Below are 18,572 nucleotides of genomic sequence, written 5' to 3' on the forward strand. Positions count from 1 at the left end.
TGGTGTGATGGGGTGTCCGGATCTGAAAGCTTCCTAGTAAATGTATATGTGTGTCCAGAAACCAGTCTTTGAGACTCTTGTTAAAAGATATTTCTGTCAGGATCCCTAATTTGCAAATGAGGACTGGGTTATGCCTTGAGACTGGCTTTGGCAAACCAGCAATTTTTTTCTTCCCTTCCTGTAGGTAGTAAGTATTGTATCTATATTTGTTGGATCTGTTTTAGATTTACCATGTCTGTAGCAAGAAATATGCTACTTATGTGCTGATGTAACATACAGTGTATAATTGTAGCATACTTGTGTATGTTAGCATGATAATAAATGTAACATGCTCAACATTTGAGTTGTGCAGTCTTTCTTTGTGTCAAATCTGGGGTTGGCCATGGATTGTATGGTTTGTGATAGTATGATGAGTAGGTGAGAAAGTGATGCAGCTTTCAGCAACCATCATGTAGAATAGCTTGGCTCTAAGTTTGCCATTGTTGACTTGAGAAACTTCTTGTCATAGGACAGAGATTAAAGCAAGAGATACAGAAAAGAGAAACGGCATAAATATACAAGTATGAAATTAGAATTACTTATACTCTTTATTGTATTTGCACTCCAATATATACACACTGATATATAATTTAGAAACATATTTTTTACAAGCAGAAGATAACATTGCATAATGATTTGTAAATAAATGGTAGAAATGACACACAGCATAATAAATTATGATACAGGTCCTTGTAGCTGTATCATCAAGAGGATGTCAGAACATCATGAAATGTACATACATGTATCTGCTAATGGACATTAATCCAAGGATTATTTTGTCAAGAATTCATAGACTTGGATATACTTTGCAAACTTTTTTCCTGTGCTTTGTTGTATATATTATGTCGCTTATCTCTTTGATACCAGAATCCTCAGTTACCATGGTAACTGAATGTACAGTGAAACACCATTTTGCAATCAAGTTAAAGTTATTACATAAAGCAAAGAGAAACACAGAAAGGTGGAAGTAATAATTAGGTGATACGCTATCAGCGTATCACCTATTGTGGTTGTCAAAATCTCTCTTTATTTCTTTTTATTCTTCTTTCTTTCTGGACAATTTTGTGTCATCAATATCTCAAGAATGACATTACGGAATAACATGACATTTTCAGGGAACATGTCTCATGACAAAATCTAGCCACAATAAGGTTTTCATGACAGTAACATATCTATGACGTCATCTAGGCGCCATTTTGTGATTTTCGGACCATGTTACATGATCGATCATAACTTCATATCTAAAGGTCATGTCTGTATCATTTTCGGCGGACATTAAGTTCAGGTCACGCTCTATCATACATTTTAATGCTAATTACCTAAGACATTATTACGCGCGCGTACGCGCGCGTCAAACTTTTAAAAGGCTCAAAACAACTTACCAATGGGAAATCTCGAAGTTTCAGACAATTTTAAGCGTTTCGCGCGTTCGCGTCCGTCCGCACATTTTCGCGCGTAGTGCGCGTAAGCAAACTGAAAATGCACATTTTTTGACAGATTTGGATTCCTGATACATTAAGTAACAATATCCATTGATTTCCGATCAATTTTGACCTATAACAAAGGAATGCGTTGGCGTCAAAGTTGAAATTTCGTGTGCGCGTCTTTGTGCAAATATAGCGAAAAACATGTCTTTGTTTATTTCGCCATAGCTCTTTAAAACGTCTGGTTACCCTATGTTTTTATTGCATATTACAAAAACATATGAATTGGAAATAACGTTTCAAGTATTAATATTTCCATAATTACATTATGACGTCATCATATCATCATCTGAAATCAAAAAAGTGGAATTAATTTTTTTGAGGTACTGTTTCTGACATTCATTTGCTCGTATCTCTGTTGTTTAAGCTCAATATTATCCCAAATTCAGATATGTTGTACTTTGAACAATTGCCTTTCAAGTCCAAGTCATGGTTTTGAAATTTGATGACGTCATCATACCTTAAATTGTGATTAAAGGTAAAGATGCAAAATCGGACAAGTTTACGTGTAATGTCTATGGGAGGTGATTTTTTTTAAACCATGCATTGACTTGACAACGTTTAAGCACATTTATCTCAGCTGATTTTGCTTCATTTCCTCTGAAACTTAAGTATGTTGTAGCTGAGACAATAAGCTTCAGTAATCATGCATTTTATTTTTTGAAATCTCATCATCAGGTTGACAATTTTGCAGTTTAAAACTGAAAATGAGAATGGAATGTGGACAAAACGATTCCCGATTCAGCTTTCACATACATAAGTTTACGTTCCTCATATTTTCTCGCCGAGACGTATGGCCGAGTGGTTAAAGGCGACGTCTCAGAGACGTGAAGTTGCGGGTTCGAACCCCACAAGATCACGAAACAAAATACTTAGCTATTTTACTTTTTTTTTCAATTTTGTATTACATATTCGTCCATGTAGAAATCACGTTCGTATATAAACGCACCTATACACACACACAGACACACAGACACACACCATATCCCTCTTTTTTGTGTTGGAGACCACATTGCTTCGACTGCTGCAAAATTTTGCAGGCTGACTTTGTCAAACCGATCATAGTATGTAATGACGACGACTGAGGTGTTGTACTTTGAACAATTGTCTTTCAAGACCATGTCATTGTTTTGTACTTTGATGACGTCATCACATTGAAAATTGTGATTAAAGGCAAGGTATCAAAACCAGCCGATTATAGGCTTTATGTCTACGGCGCGTATTTTTCCCAAGTTGCCAGAAATGGCATAGCGACATCAGTCGTTACAAGGCCGCATTTCCGTCTAGCAATGCAATACATGTTCACGCGGCCACGATTGTTGAGTGGGCATTGACTTTTCCCCCTGTAATATCTATACATTTCTTTTTTCCCTTACCATTTCCGGGGATGTCCCGTGGCCGAGTGGTTAGAGAAACGGTTTTGCATGCACGCTCAATATAACTTCAAGGTGCCTATATCACATTCTTTTCTTTGTCGATCACAGATGACCGACACCTGATGACCCCAAGCGTATCACCTAACTCGTCAGCGTGACGAGTTTCATATCTCGTTCTACATTGCAATAATACGGTGATCTTCTTTATCCAGGGTAGCCTCTTCAGTGTTGACACTGTTGTACCAGACGGCCCTGCCAGAGTATACAATTATTACCCCAGTGTTATCGGGTACCCATTTATACCCCAGTTTGAGAGGGACTTGGTGGGTAAAAACGTCTTGTCCAAGGCACTTGGCAGGATTCGAACTAAGGGGACCTCCAATGAAAGTCAAGTTAGGAGTAGTATCTGCTAAGCTACAGTGCCCCCACAATTTTGAGTTCCATTCAAATTGGGGACACAAAAGCAAAACAAAACTGTAATAGAGTTTCAGAATTTCAGACTTTTCCTTTAAACAGTGTTCTCAAACTGACTGGCCAAACAATGTCACATCATCTCGCTATCTTCCTATTGCTTGGTACACTGAAAACAAACAAACAAAAACATAAGCATGTACATCTGTACAACGTATTCCATCAATGATTCATCATCCACAAACCCTTATCTTTGCAAAATTACCACAACTCTGCAATGACTAGATGCTTATAGTTTCAGGTTTTTGTATATTTCATAGGAAAGAAGGAAGTCTACAGATTTGAGTGCCAGTCAGTTGGGAACTTGTAAGGCAGTGGTCATCATCAGTTCATGGACTTGATGTATAATGTACTTTTGAACATCTATATCACTGTTTCATAAAACTTGTGATACTTCCAACTCCTGTGACTCTTCTACCTTTCTGTTTGAGTTTACTTTATTGATTAACGTGAAAGTTAAAGCAAAGTGAAGATGGTGTTTGGATGAAATGAAGCTATGTAATGCTCTGGAGAAATTGATTCGGCCAGATAATGCTACACGAGTATTGTATCATAATAGCGAATATTATCCTCTATGTAGCAGAAGATGGTGCCACTTTCTTGACTAAGCCATGAATACGTACTGAAATGCGTACTGGGTGAATGACATTATACATGGGTTCTTATCATACAGTGCAGGAAAGTAATAATTACACAAAGATGATCAGCCTTTACATGATGTGCAATCACATGATACCACATTCCCTTTAAAGGAAAATATATATGCCCGAACCACACTGATAGGAAGCAACAACATACACTGCTTTTTGCTGTACAGTTGTACTTTTTTTTTTCGGGTGGTGGTGTGGGAGGGGGGGGGGGGGGGGGTTGTTGAATGATGGCTGATGCTGGTATGAAAAGATGTAGATGCCCAACTAACTCCTCTTGTTTGACTTTTATAGAACCTATACAAGCATGATCTACACAAATCCGTTGTGTCTGTCAGGAGTCAAACCATCGGGGCATATAGTGAGTGTGGATCTTCGCCATACCATTGATTGTGACGTCATTTCCCGTAGAATCTACCGTTCATCCTGCAACATTGCTGATGTCAGGCAATGTTTTGTTCACTTAATATTTCTGCAGGGCTAAGCCACTTTATTTGTAACCACTCCTTCGGCCAGTCTTCGCTCGGCCAGTGGGCATACGTTGCAGACAGTCTCTCGTCCAAAATGGCTGGGCCTCCGGTCCTAGAAAGTGTAGTAGTCCAGGACACTGGAGTTGCAGACAGCCCAGAAGATGAAGCCGATGGCGGTACCACCAGCGAACATGGCGGCTACGGCCAGGAATGAGAGAAGCGATAGGACTGCCATGCCAGACAGACCGTGACCACTGGACCGATTGCACACAGAGGGGGAGAGGGGGAGGGAGAGATATAGACAGAATTAGAAAGCGAGATATATCATTTTCATCTTTGTTCTGTGCGTGATGTAAGTATTTATATGTGTGGGTGTGTGTGTGTGTGTGTGTGTGTGTGTGTGCGTGTGTGTGTGTGTGTGTGTGTGTGTGTGTGTTTAAATGGGAAGGGAGCAGCGTTTAAATTCCTAGCTGATTCTCGAATTGTTCTATAGGCATACAGAAGTAGAAACAATCAAAACGTAAGTATAGCACTATAAGAGACCATCATTACTTATATGGAATACATGAATGTACGCAGAATTTCACCACAAATGGAAAACATGATCCAGATATAGAAATCTGTCTCTCCATACATTAAATGGGCAGGAATAAATCACGCAAGTCAATATGAAAGAATGTTAGCGGGTGTTATACAACACCTCAGAATGATGTCGAATTGTGATTGGCCAAGAACATGTCACATGACATTCAATAGAAAATACCTATCAAACTCATTGAGAGTGACAGCCATACAATAGGCCCCTGGCATGGGCCTATTGCATGGCTCGAAGGTACTATAGCACAGCTTCGCGGGGGGCTACTAATGCATGGCCGCTCACAGAGTTCTGTGGCTCACACCCACCCGTAGCAAAGCGCCAGCAAACTACAGTGTACATTGTACGTGCTGGCCGGCTGCGCTGCGCTGCCGGTAAGTCTCCCATACCAGGCGCGGTGGAGTACTGCAACGTTAACGTGTACGCGCAGCTACTTTACCTAGCTAGTTGCATGTATCGCGGCCTTTACACCTCCTGCTGTGTTTTTACTTTTGACTCTGATCTGCTACGTGGACCACAGTGATCCCAAAATCAAGACTTCATTTCAAGTTGAGAAACCGTAATTTGATTATTTTTCTGTGTTTTTATACAAAAGCATTTTCGGAAATAGACAAAGTCTAGACCTACTACTAGATCTACCGACATCTCAGATCGGCCTAACAGTCAGGCCTAACTCGATCTAACGTAAGCGTATAATGGGTATAGACCCTGCGGAGTTTGTGATTCCTGTGTCGTGGTCGAATCATGACGAGTGTTTGAAAGCTGTACACAGGGTGGTTTACAATTCTCTGCCTGATGTTACATTTATTTTTGGGCCTTCCTGAGTAAGCGGTCACTAATTTAGTACTGTGATTGTGGACAAGGTCTTGTATAAAACGAATAATTTATGATTTTGTTCGTGCATTGGGGCACGTAATACCGCACTCGGCGCGAGATTCGCCACTGGTCTATTCAACGCGGCGCTACGCGCCTTGTTGAATAGACCAGTGGCTTATCTCGCGCCTCGTGCGATATTCGTGCCCTATGCACTCACAACTCATAAATTATTCGTATATTATACGCATGCCAATGGGCACCTTGAATTAATGTGCGCATTTTCTCTTCGATTATTTACATACGTACTGGTAAAGCAAACTAAAACGACAACAGTCAACCAATGGCGATTTAAAGAACTCTTCCAAATTGTGACGAAAGTGATGTGAGAGGAATATGAATCAAAGAAAATTTCGCGGTAATGTTTTCAAAGTTATGAAAGAGCGTATGTCTGTATGTATCTCTACTTGTATATGTGTGTCTCTATTATGTCTCTTCTTGTATTGACCACAGACACGAACATACTGTTATTTTTGCCTCCTGTGTATTATTCAAAAGCATGTCCACTACTCCCATTATTACTCAGTATTCTGTTGAAAAAAAAAATGAGAATGAAAATGAAGTTTGAAAGATTGTCATATCCTAGATTCAATTCAATTTTATTCGGCACTAAATAAATAAAAAGTACTTTATGTACACAACAAAAACAAAAGCAATGCGTATATATACCTGCACATGTTAAGGAAATTACGATAAATAGATAAATACAATAAAAGAGTGCGATGACACCACTCTTGATCAGAGGAGGAATTTCATATGCGACTGCTCAGTTGTAGTGTGTACTTACCTCGTGCAGCCACTGGCAAGCCTCGATCCAAAAATGAGAAGAAATCCGCCGATGAATGAGGAAGCTAGACTCACTCCCGGTACGCTGCCGAGGCTGCGCGACGCTGCGGCCGACACACAGGCACCGACGACTGCTCCTAGCACGTACGACACCTGAGGAAAAAAGTGACAGAAAATATAGGTCTACTCTCTAAAAAAATCGAGTGAAAATGTTCACTCTAAAAAGAGTGAATACAAAAAAGAGTGAATTTCGAGTGAAATTGGAGAGAATTTTGAGTGAAAATGCTCATTTTCACTCATTTGGGAGTGACGTCAGGGATCACTCCAAAATCTTCGAGTGATCCCTGACGTCACTCCAAAATGAGTGAAAATGAGCATTTTCACTCAAAATTCACTCCAATTTCACTCGAAATTCACTCTTTTTTTGTATTCACTCTTTTTAGAGTGAAAATTTTCACTCGATTTTTTTTTTTAGAGAGAAAATAGGTTAACTCAACTTCATGTTTACTGACAGTAAAACTTGAGAAGCATTGTTATGAGCACTTAACCCTTTGCACGAACATTTTCAGAAATCTCTTTTATTATGAGTACTTAACCCTTTGCATGAACATTTTCAGAAATCTTTTTTTTTTCTGTTTTACTATCTTCACTCTTGTCAAAAATTTTCGGAGGCAGTATCATTTCCATGGTAAACTGCGGGATATCAGTCCTAACATTATCAACACAGTGCCGCATATAATTATTACGATAATTATTACGATCATCAATCGTCAATTTCTTGTCAATGTTAATCATAATGACAGCGACAGTGACAACGCTAATGATGATAATAATGATGATAGTGAAAATAAGAATAAAACAATAACACTGAGGGATAATGATGATAATAATGATAACCAAAGCATTGATGATAACATTAACAATAGTATCAATGCAACGTTATTCATCCAGGGTCGCACGTTTGGTCTGAACTCTCTTCAAGAACGCTATACAGTATCAGCATTCACAGCCGGTTTCATACAGGAAGATAATGATGGTGAATACATCTTGTCCTCCGGGGTTGGACTCGAACTCGAGATTTCGATCTTTTCTGAGAGTCAAAAGCCCGATCCCGTATAGCAAGTGTTAACCTTGTCACTGTAATAATCGAAGCTCGGACCATCTACAAGTATGTACCTGCCACCAGTTTTCCGAGCCTCTCTTGAACCGTGCTAGATATGGCAGCCACTCTTCCATTCTCCTAGTGACGAGCACCTGTGCACACAGCGTGCAGTAGCTGCTGCTGCCCCCGATGGTATCACTCATTAGCAGGATTAGTGGGATCTGAAGACTGCCGATCATTATACCTGTATGACGAAACAAAGAAACACTGTTACAGGTAAATAACAATATCACGTGTAGTCATAACAGGGAGGTGTCTTTTTTAACCTCCCTGGTCATAATAAAAGCAAAAATGATGATACTGACAATCAGAAAAATGAATGCGATAATGGTGATGATGATGATGATAATCATAACAATTATACCGCAAATTAGTAATAGTTTATACTAGTATTTTGATATTGTTGGATTATTTTTCCTCTTAAAATTCTTAATAACACTATAATTACTATCAATACTAGTAGTAATAATACTAATAAGAAGAAGGAAAAATAACGTCATAAATATCACACAATGACGCAATTCTCTGAATATTAATCTTCCCGAGAAAACAAAAATTCAGTCGTCCGACACTCGTACTGAAATGTCTTCTTCAACATGACTTTCTTGTATATGATTATATTCACACTACTTACACATCTTACGATGACGTAATTGTGGAGTATACAGAACAAAGCAGTGAAAATCAACAATAACAAGGACGACATACCCGACACGTAAGGTGGCCACGCTAAATTCTCGAAGAACCATGATCCTATGACATTGGGATTCTGTGTGGGGGAAAAAAACGAATACATCGTAATTTTTTTCTCCTTCGCTTCCATATTTCTTCGCAAATTTGCTGCATTTCATAGACAGTGGATTTTAGATCTGCGACGCGAACGATAAGACAACGCAACCTCCCGGATCGGACAATGGAAACAGCTGTTTCGCTCATTGTGTATAACCATTTTGGCCTATCTAGCGTCGTCTTTCTTAGCGTTCGCGTCGCGGATCAAAAAACTCGCTAATGATAACATCACACTTGTTGTCATATTGACGCTGAATGATATGATACTGATTACAATGAATGTTCGAGGATTAGAAAGAAACTTAATAAAAAATGTTCCAGGAAGCTTCGGAAAGCCAAGTCAATTACAGCTGTTGGAATTCACCGTTGGGCTGATTCCGACAGATCAGACGATCAGACGGGTGCACGTCACGACACTGACACGCACGAGTCATACAGCCCAGGAGTCATACAGCCCACGAGTTCGGCACTATAAGCAAACAAGGCCCACGAGACCGTAGTGTCAAACTCATGGGCCTTAATTTGCCTAGTGTCGAACTCATGGGCTATAGGCCCTATGACTTGTGGTATGACCCCGATCAGACTTCTATACTTACGGCAAGGTCTGTGGTCCATGGTTTGAGTATTTCTATGGTGATGACTACCAGGCCCATTAGCACGCCCATAGTAGCAGCAAGGAAAGCGAAGTGCACCTTCCATTTGTCAACGAAGGAGTCGGCTCTGCATATCAAGGGTACAAAACAGAAATGTATGTTACTTACCAATTTCTTCAGTAATTATTTACCTCATGATGAAGACACTAATTGTACACACCATAAAATTTACGGCGAAATGGGTGAATGCATGATTTCAATGTGTTTGTGTGTGCTTGTGTGTGACTGTGTGTGCGTGCATCTGTGTGTATTAGTTTAGTTTTGGTTTGTTTGGCAAATGAGAGACGGAAATGTGATTCAGTCACAAAATGATTGAATATAGAATTCGGAAGGACGTAGTTAACGGATAACATCTATGAAACGCTGCGTCTGTATGATTTCGATTTATGCCAGGGGATAAAGTGTACAACACTGCACAATATTCGCCGTGTGAAAGTAAGTACATGTACTGTTGGCAATTAGACAGGTATATGTGTTGCTTGAAGGTGTATTTGTTATGCAAGAATGCATAGCATAAATGAATGAAGACAAATATGTATGAAAAATTGATAAAGACACTTTGTTCTGACAAATCCAAGAATTTACTTACAAATATTTGTCGTAAGGTTTTGCTGGGGCCATAAGTCTCGTCATGCATGGTTCCAGGAGAGCGTAGACGAAGACAGCCACGATGCAACCGAGGAATGTGACGGCTAAATCATGAAAACATAATGAAAATATGATTTGAAATTGATATTTTGTGTTACATTGATTTGTTGTTAATTTGATATGTGAAATGTGATATTGGAAATAAGATTTGATTTGAATTTGAAATTCGAATTTGAAATTTGAAATTTTGACAGTTTCATTTGATAAGTGACATTTGAATTTGATATTTGAAATTGAAATTGGAATTTGAAATTTGAAGTTGATATTTGAAATTGAAATTGGAATTTGATATTTGAATTTGGAATTAACGTGGTGATCGGGATTCTTGACTGGGTAACAATGATCACCAGAGCCATAATCAGAATGTTTAGGGAGAACGAATAGGCTAGATTTATGGTCTTGAGATCTCAGTTGAGACCCATGCATAGACGGAGTGAACTTCAAACAAAATCCTTCCGTGTCACCGTTCCAAATTTCTGGCAGAAACGTTCGCCCGATCAGACCTTCTCAGCTTGCAAAGAAAAACAGATATACAAACTAAGAGTAATATACCCAGAGACGTAACACTTTTGATCTAGCACTTTCAACTCGAAAGAAAAACGAAGAGATATTGGAACCCAATATACAACACATATTGTTGCAATTCAAGTATACTGGAAGCGAATATGAAAAATTTCCAAGCTTTATTTCTATCAAAATACAGACGTTTTATTAGTTTACATCATTGATGAAATTCATTAAAATGAATCAAAAGAAGATTAGTGCTTTTGTATAAGAATAATTTGCTTGTGGATTGTGAGACGAAGACAAGAGGAACAAACAGAGCAGCAACGATTTAACGCATATTAATGGTTGGTATGCATTCATTCTATTTCACACCTAACCACTTTTGTTGTTACACGAATGCATTCAATTCCACGCGGCAATTTGAATGGCGTAATGATAATGGAATGTAAATGTCTGTTTGTATGACATAGATTGTCGAAACCATCAACAGATAATATCATCCTGTCCTCCTTTCTCAACAATTATAGAGAAATTTCATTAAAAATTAATCGCTTTTCGGATGAAAACGAATGAAAAAAATTGTATAAGTTTGTTTGATGCATGTATAATGAAATTAGGTCATTCGGAAATTGTTTAACTTTTCCTCGATTGCACAACAGAAAATATGTCGTGCGTTAACGCTACGCAAATGGATCTCCACAACTGAATTAAAACAGACGTGTCTTCAAAATCTACAAACCTGAAATGAATTAACCAGAAACTAAATAATGCATGCTAGATTACTCTATATGTAGGATGAATCTAGTGTAATACCATGCATGAGGCAAATAATTACGTTTACCTATTTATCTATTCATTGGTTTGTTTAAGTAGGATAGATCTGTCAGTGGTTACAGACACTGTTTTTCTCAGAAGCCAAGATCACAATATTTTGAGTATTTTATTTGCAAACACATGACAGTATCGCGCAGATAATACAAATGTATTAAACAAATATATCATCCCGACACGCCTTCCTTTGTGAAGACGTGAATCGATTGGCTGGCTACTGATTGTCACTCACCTCCTCCGCCATTTGAAAGCCACGCCCCGATCTGTACCAGTACCATGCCAGGACACTACATAGCGAAACGAGATAAGTTTTTGACAACGTATCAGATCGGCGTTTCTATCATCCTGTTTTTGCATTCGGCAAGGGAAGACAATAGTCAACAACAATCATTGAACTGTGTGATAAGCTACGTGTTTTTCCTTTTTCTTTTCAGTGCTTTATACATACATGTACTTGTTGATTTGATAAAGGCCATGATAATATGTTCTATTTTTGCTGATTTCGTCCTATATTAGGATATAAGGTTTCGGTGAAACCATAGTGTACAAGGGCTGCTGATCAATCCAAGATGACCTCTATAATGATTAAAGTCAACAACGAAAACAACAACAACAACAACAAAACACTTTCCAAACTTTCCTACCAAAAATTTAACTTTCACTTTTCAGTGGGCAGTATGTACCTACTTTGTCGTACATAAACCTAAATCTGGACGAAGCCACATACTTAGATAATGTGGGCACAGGAAATGACAAATATAAAAATGGCCATCAACATGCCACGGGTTATTGATTTACGTGGTAATTTGGGGGTTTTCTCCCTAAGCGTGTTTTCTTCTTCTTCTTCCTCTTCTTTTTTTTCAGTATCACTATGTCAAGGATATAAGAATGTAAATGAGCAGACCGGAATATATTTGTACAAAATTTGGTGTCACGTGGTAGGACAAAGAAGATGAGCCTGACATACCGATCCGGATATAGCCATGCCGGCCCCGAGAATGGCGCCTCCAATGATTACTGTAATAACGCCCTTCTGCGTCAGGCAGCTGACGTAGGCCGTGCGCGCCGCCTCAAATTTGTGTCTGGTCGCCGGGATGACGGAGAGTAGGGCCAGACAGAGGCAGCTCGTCCCCGCGGCCGACAGGAACATCTTCATCATGATGAATCGTTGGTAGATGAATTGACCGCGAATCGTTGCCGTCTCGAACACTGTGTGACGGTAAAAAGGGAGAAAAGAGAAAAAAGGAAGCTCAATACAGACGAAACAGAAATATTCTTCTTCATGCAAATTATATCCAACTCCAACAAGAATTTCATGCGACTCGAGCGTTAACGAAAACAGATATTGACTTTAAAAATCACAACGGTGTTTCAACCGAACACTTGGTATTTCCGCGGGCACTTTAGCTTTTTGGTTTCCTATCGTGTCCAATTATCCATCGATTTACACCTCCTTCTCTCCCTCCTCCCCCCCCCCCCCTCTCTCTCTCTCTCTCTCTTTCTTCCCTCTTCTTTTTTTTCCCCTGATCTTTCTCTCTATTTTCTCACTTTTTTCTGCTGTCGTTCGAATCATCCTCATTCTCACTTATCGATATCGCGCGTAATATTCGTAGGTATAGAAACGTTGACTCTTGCGTACATTTTTGTGGTCGCATTTGACATTGCGGAACTTATTCAAATATGATATTCTAATATGCATAGTATATGCATAGATAGCTATGACAACTTTCTATGCACGGGTTTGTCTTCATTGGACGCCACTTTTCTTTCACAATCCAGTTATTGTACGAGACTTTTTTTCTGTATTGCCAAAATGATATTTTGTGCCCTAAATAGGTCACATTAACTTCAACATTCCCTTTCGCTTGTCGATGACGCAATATTTTTTTAACACCGTACCCAAACCAAAGCTTACTGATTCTTTTTATTTGATTTTTTTTCTACTCTCATTGTCATCATCGTCATTTCTGATCGTTTGGTGAAAGTACAGGACCGATCAAAAGTTACGTGAAGCAAGCTGCATGATACAGCAAGCAACCTCGATCTATAGACACCATCGCGTGAGCACTCAAGAAGAACAGTTTGGGTTCGTGCTTGAGTGAATGTAGCAACGAAGTGCCCAAAGAAGCTCAAGTCACCTTTCAGCCTCACCGACCCATGCGGCTGTGAAGGAGGTTCCGTACGATAGGATCTCCTAGAAGTCACTTGTCCTATACGTTCTTAATAGGATTTCAATAAGGGCGTTTTGCATGTTACCGCACACCGTGGGCTCTATTGGCGCCTACTAGGACTGTAAAGTTATTGAACGTGCGATAATGCGATTATCCCTCCTCTATTTTATCTCGTGGCTAGTCGGGAGACGGGACGATCACTGAATTCAAAGACGCGGTCAAATACAGAGTACATTTTTGATTGGACATCAGAAACGAGAAAATATTCATTAATTGATATAATGAAGTCTCATACGCTCGAGAAACACTGATATTCGTAAGTTTATAGTGAACAATACCCCCACCACTATATTCATGCATGGTACTGCCATGACGTAATTCGATAAGGTAAACTCTCGATATCAGACGAGTTTTGAGGGCCGCGAGTATCATTTCAAACCGGACATCCGACTGACCATGATTAGTATTGGTCTAGTGATAGTGATATATCCGGAAATCACCCACCCACATCAAGTCCACGCACTAAAGATTACCACAATCGATTGAATACTTTGGTATAGGGGCGCACAAAATGTATGGCTTCTTCTCGAATGCCGTTGGCGTAGAACTTTTACAAGCAGTGCTGAAGTTCTAGTCCGCTGTATCAATGAACATTGATGGTGTGCATAGACATTTCCACACATGAACTTCATTAACGCTTAATACGGAATGTGAGGGGTATATCAGTGCACTGTCCTGCTCTTTCTGATTTACAACATTCTGTCTTCAGAGTGCAAAGTGTTCATGCACTATATATGTCTTTATAAACTTCGCAATATTGGCTAACTTTGTTACATCTCCTGCTTTGTTTGGGAGTTGTTACTCTTAAGAGGTAGAAGGAAAAGGGGGCACACATTAGCAGGAACTGAAGGATCGCCATCCACAACGTGACAGTTTCAGCAATGTAAGCGGAACAGTGTAAACACGAAATATAGAACAGACAAATATAATACTTCTTTCCTGGTGATGGTGATAGAATAAGAATAATAAAAATGGGTCCTTGGTTACGACATGTCGGCTATCTGTGTTTACTTATACTCTCTGTGTGTTTTGAGTGCAGAAAATCCCATAGCGTTGTACGTACGGTCGAAAGTCCCTGGCATAGAAAGACTTAATAATTCAATGAAAATGAAAGAGATGTATATTATGTAGCATGATATGTTTTCCGTCGAACTCAAAAGCAGTTTACCTATGATCTAATTACAGTCGTCGAAACAAAACGTGAAATAGTTGCAGGCAGGATCATGCCCAGGCCCAGCATGCCTTTTTATGCAGAAACCCTTCAGCTTCATAAACTATTTTGAAAAGACGAACTGAAATCCATATATATATTCTGAAAGTGCTTAAAATTGTGTGCTAACAAATCTTAATGACTGAAAAGTTGAGTACTGGCTAACTTTGTTACATCTCCTGCTTTGTTTGGGACCCCAGTGTTCTTGCTTTTATTTTTCCCTAGTCGCTTCTTAATATATTTCACAGACGGCGAAAACACATTCATTCACCAGAAAAGTTTTTAACATACCTTGGATAACATACCTTGGATGTGGGCGTAAAGTTATACTTAACTTATTTGCCCCTCGGTGTCGTCATTACATGACATTAATAACTTTTGGTTAGGCGCTGTGCAGTGTAACATGGACAAAAAAATATCCCATCGGGGTTGTATTTGTTCTTGTCTTGACTCCAAAACCTCTCTAGGTTAGACTTGAAACTATTCACGGATGGGCTGTCGATTACAAATGATGGCAACTTATTCCACTCACTAATAACTCTTTGAGAAAAAGAGCACTGTCTCACTTTGGACTTTACATGTTTCTTCATCATCTTAAACTTATGACCACGCGTCCTTCCTCCAACTGAGAACTCAAAAAAATCTGAGGACTTCATATCATCAATCCCATTCACAATCTTAAAAATCTGTATCATATCGGCTCTATGCCGTATGTATGCCAATGAAGGCAATTTCAAATGTTCAAGTCTTGCTTCATAACTCAAAGGTCTAAGTGGACGTATCATTCTGGTAGCTCGACGCTGTACATTCTCTACTTTTACAACATTCTTCTTCCAATGAGGATGCCACACTGATGAACAATATTCTAATGTCGGTCTAACAATAGACTTGTACAGTTGAATAAATCCTTTCTCATTAAAAGTAGAAAATGTACGATTGATAATTCCAATCCTACGATTCGCTGCAGTACAAATTGTGTCCACATGATGAGTAAAATCTAACTTCTTGTCATAATTCACTCCAAGATCCTTTACATATGTAGCTACTGGAATGGGCGCGTTTGTTTCATCCATTGTATAATTGACACATGGGTTATTCCTTCCATAATGGATAACTTTACACTTTTCCTGGTTAAAAGGAAGCTGCCACTTTTTTGACCATTCCATCACTCTAATTAGTTCAGCTTGCAGATTCAGTACATCATCATTATCATATATCTGCGAATACAACTTGGTGTCATCAGCAAAAAGCTTAACTTCACATCTGCCACTTATCAACACATCAAGAAGGTCGTTTACATACAACAGAAACAAAATCGGCCCCAAAACACTACCTTGTGGGACTCCACTAGATACTGCAGTTTGTGAAGATGAAACACCATTGACCATCACTCGTTGTGATCTTTCACTTAAAAAAGACTTAATCCACTTCAAAAGATTCCCAGTGATCCCATACGTTTCTACTTTCCTAATCAGTCGTTCGTGAGGTACACTGTCAAACGCCTTACTATAATCTAAATATATGCAATCGACGTTTCCACCATTGTCTAATACTTTAGTCCATGTTTCTGATACAGATAATAACTGTGCACCACAGCTTCTTCCTTTCCTAAAACCATATTGCTCCTCTGTAAATAACAGATTTGAGTCCATGTGTTGTACAATCTTATCTCTGACAATGGTTTCCATTAACTTACAAATATTACTAGTCAAACTCACCGGCCGATAATTATTTGGTTTCTTCTTATCTCCTTGCTTGTAACTTGGAGAAACATTAGCATTCTTCCATGCCTTTGGAAGTTCACCTTTTGACATTGACATAGTAAATAAGTCTGCAAGTGGTTTAGAGACGCAACCTACAATTTCTTTCAAAATACGATTCTGCACATTATCTGGACCGGGGGATTTTGTTTGATCCAGTTTCAATATAACATCTTTCACAACTTGTTCTGTAAAAATGACTGTATCTAACTGTACATCATGAATTCTAGTATCCAGAACTGGAACATTTGATAAGTCTTCATGTGTAAAAACAGAGGCAAAAAGTTGTTCAGTGTTTCTGCCTTTTCTGCATCACTTACTGCTATACCTCCATCTGGTTTCTCCAGAGAACTTAAACAGGGCTTGAATTTGGTTTTGTTTTGCACATACCTCCAAAAACTTTTGGGGTTACAACTCAATTCAGATATCAGTTTGCATTCAAAATCCCTTTTTGCTCCAGATACCACTCTAGTTACTTCATTTCTAGCTTTTCTATAGCACTCTCTGTCTTTCTGACTTCTTGTCTTTTGATAACGGTTCCAAGCTTTATGTTTTTTAACAATTGCTTGCTTAACAGAACTATTCAACCATAGAGGTTTCTCCTTCACTCTTGGTTTGACTTTCGGTACGAACTTATCAGTAAGCATTAGAAAATGATTACATTCAGAGCATTTAGGTGGTTTTGACGAGTGTAAATCGATCGGAAAGGTAAGCTTTGTTTTGTTTTGTTTTGTTTTGTTTTGTTTTGAGAGGGGATTGACTTGGGAGAGCTGGACATTCTCTGTTCTTTGTTGCGTGTTGCCGTCATCGTCATCACCGTGATTCAATCTCGTGTATTGGGGGCGCTATCAAAAATTTAGATGACAGCAGAAGATGCGTGATGTTCGAAGGATGATTGCACACCGAGGTGAAGTGGACCAGCACTGTTGCTTTCTGTACCGTGACCTATTTGACAATGATTGATAGTACTCCGTGCTCGATATAGGACTACTATCAACAGACCTCTTTCCGTTTGGTGTGGTTTGGAGCGGGTAGGATCCAATGTCAGTTTATCCGTTTGTCTGTCAATCACCACATCACCTGGCTGTCTGTTTGTTGGTGACATGAGAGATTGATGGCTTCTATACATGTCCAAGTTGACCAGTGCTGTGCAACAACATCAATCTGAAAAGTTATGCAATTTCTAGATTTCCACGCTCGTTCTTCTCAAGCAGTGAAATCGGTTAAAATATACTTTACTCATTATTTTTTTAATGAAAACTAGATGAGGATGTCGCAATGTCATCGCCTTCCAAGCCTCTGACGCATTTTAAGTAACTCAATTTCTTTCAGAGGTTCTTTGTTTTGTGTTTTCGTGTATGTATAGGACCCTACTCACCAAATGGCAGATCGGTCAATAACGACGCCATGACTTCATTCAAGTTTGATTTGATTTGATTTGATTTGATTCATTCTCTGTATGCCATTTTTTTTTCAAATTCATCAATTCTCTACAATTTCACTATTATTGTACACAATAACACTAGTATAAATATTTTCATCAATTATCATCATTTTCATCAATTATACACTTTAATTCAGTTACTTTGCACAATATGTGACCAAAGATCGTATGGAGTGTACGATCTTTGATGTGACTGTGACTTTTTTTTTCATTATTCTGTGGGCTTTCCTGCTACTCTATTACCATCCCTCCCTCCCCTTTCTCTTTATATGGTTGATTTGAATCTGGTGTAGAGTTCCATTTGACAAAGGGCAATTCTAGCAGATCTATTTCGAGTAATTTCATACGGCGTCACTAGCAATTAGTGTTGTCATCAATGCTTAGGCGAGCGGATATATCAAGAAACTTGTCAGTGACTGGCCAGCACTGAAATATTACCGCAGTTGTCGGAAGTTGTTTGATTAAAGAAAAAATGATTTCTGTATCATAATCTTTCAGAGGAACAAGCTTCGTTCAATTCATTACGCGTCTGAACGACTTCCGGTTCTTATTCAGATTAATATCAACCTCACTTTCCATCAACTCTTGATTTCATT

At 38.9% G+C, this 18,572-nt stretch overlaps 1 protein-coding gene across 1 annotated transcript; it reads right to left on the reverse strand.

The window, feature by feature from the left end:
• Positions 1-4,599: 4,599 nt before the first annotated feature.
• LOC139720015 (thiosulfate transporter TsuA-like) lies at positions 4,600-13,960 on the reverse strand. The gene is made up of 9 exons (XM_071631393.1): positions 13,942-13,960; positions 12,299-12,540; positions 11,564-11,618; positions 9,935-10,037; positions 9,289-9,412; positions 8,612-8,672; positions 7,918-8,087; positions 6,743-6,894; positions 4,600-4,741 (listed from the first exon to the last, which is right to left on the reverse strand). Exons 1-9 carry the CDS (start codon positions 13,958-13,960, stop codon positions 4,600-4,602), a joined length of 1,068 nt encoding a protein of 355 aa, XP_071487494.1.
• Positions 13,961-18,572: the final 4,612 nt, after the last annotated feature.

Source organism: Diadema antillarum, unplaced genomic scaffold (assembly GCF_040938485.1).
Source record: "Diadema antillarum isolate AM-2024a unplaced genomic scaffold, OU_Dant_1.0 scf00000119, whole genome shotgun sequence".
Taxonomy (NCBI): Eukaryota; Metazoa; Echinodermata; class Echinoidea; order Diadematoida; family Diadematidae; genus Diadema; species Diadema antillarum.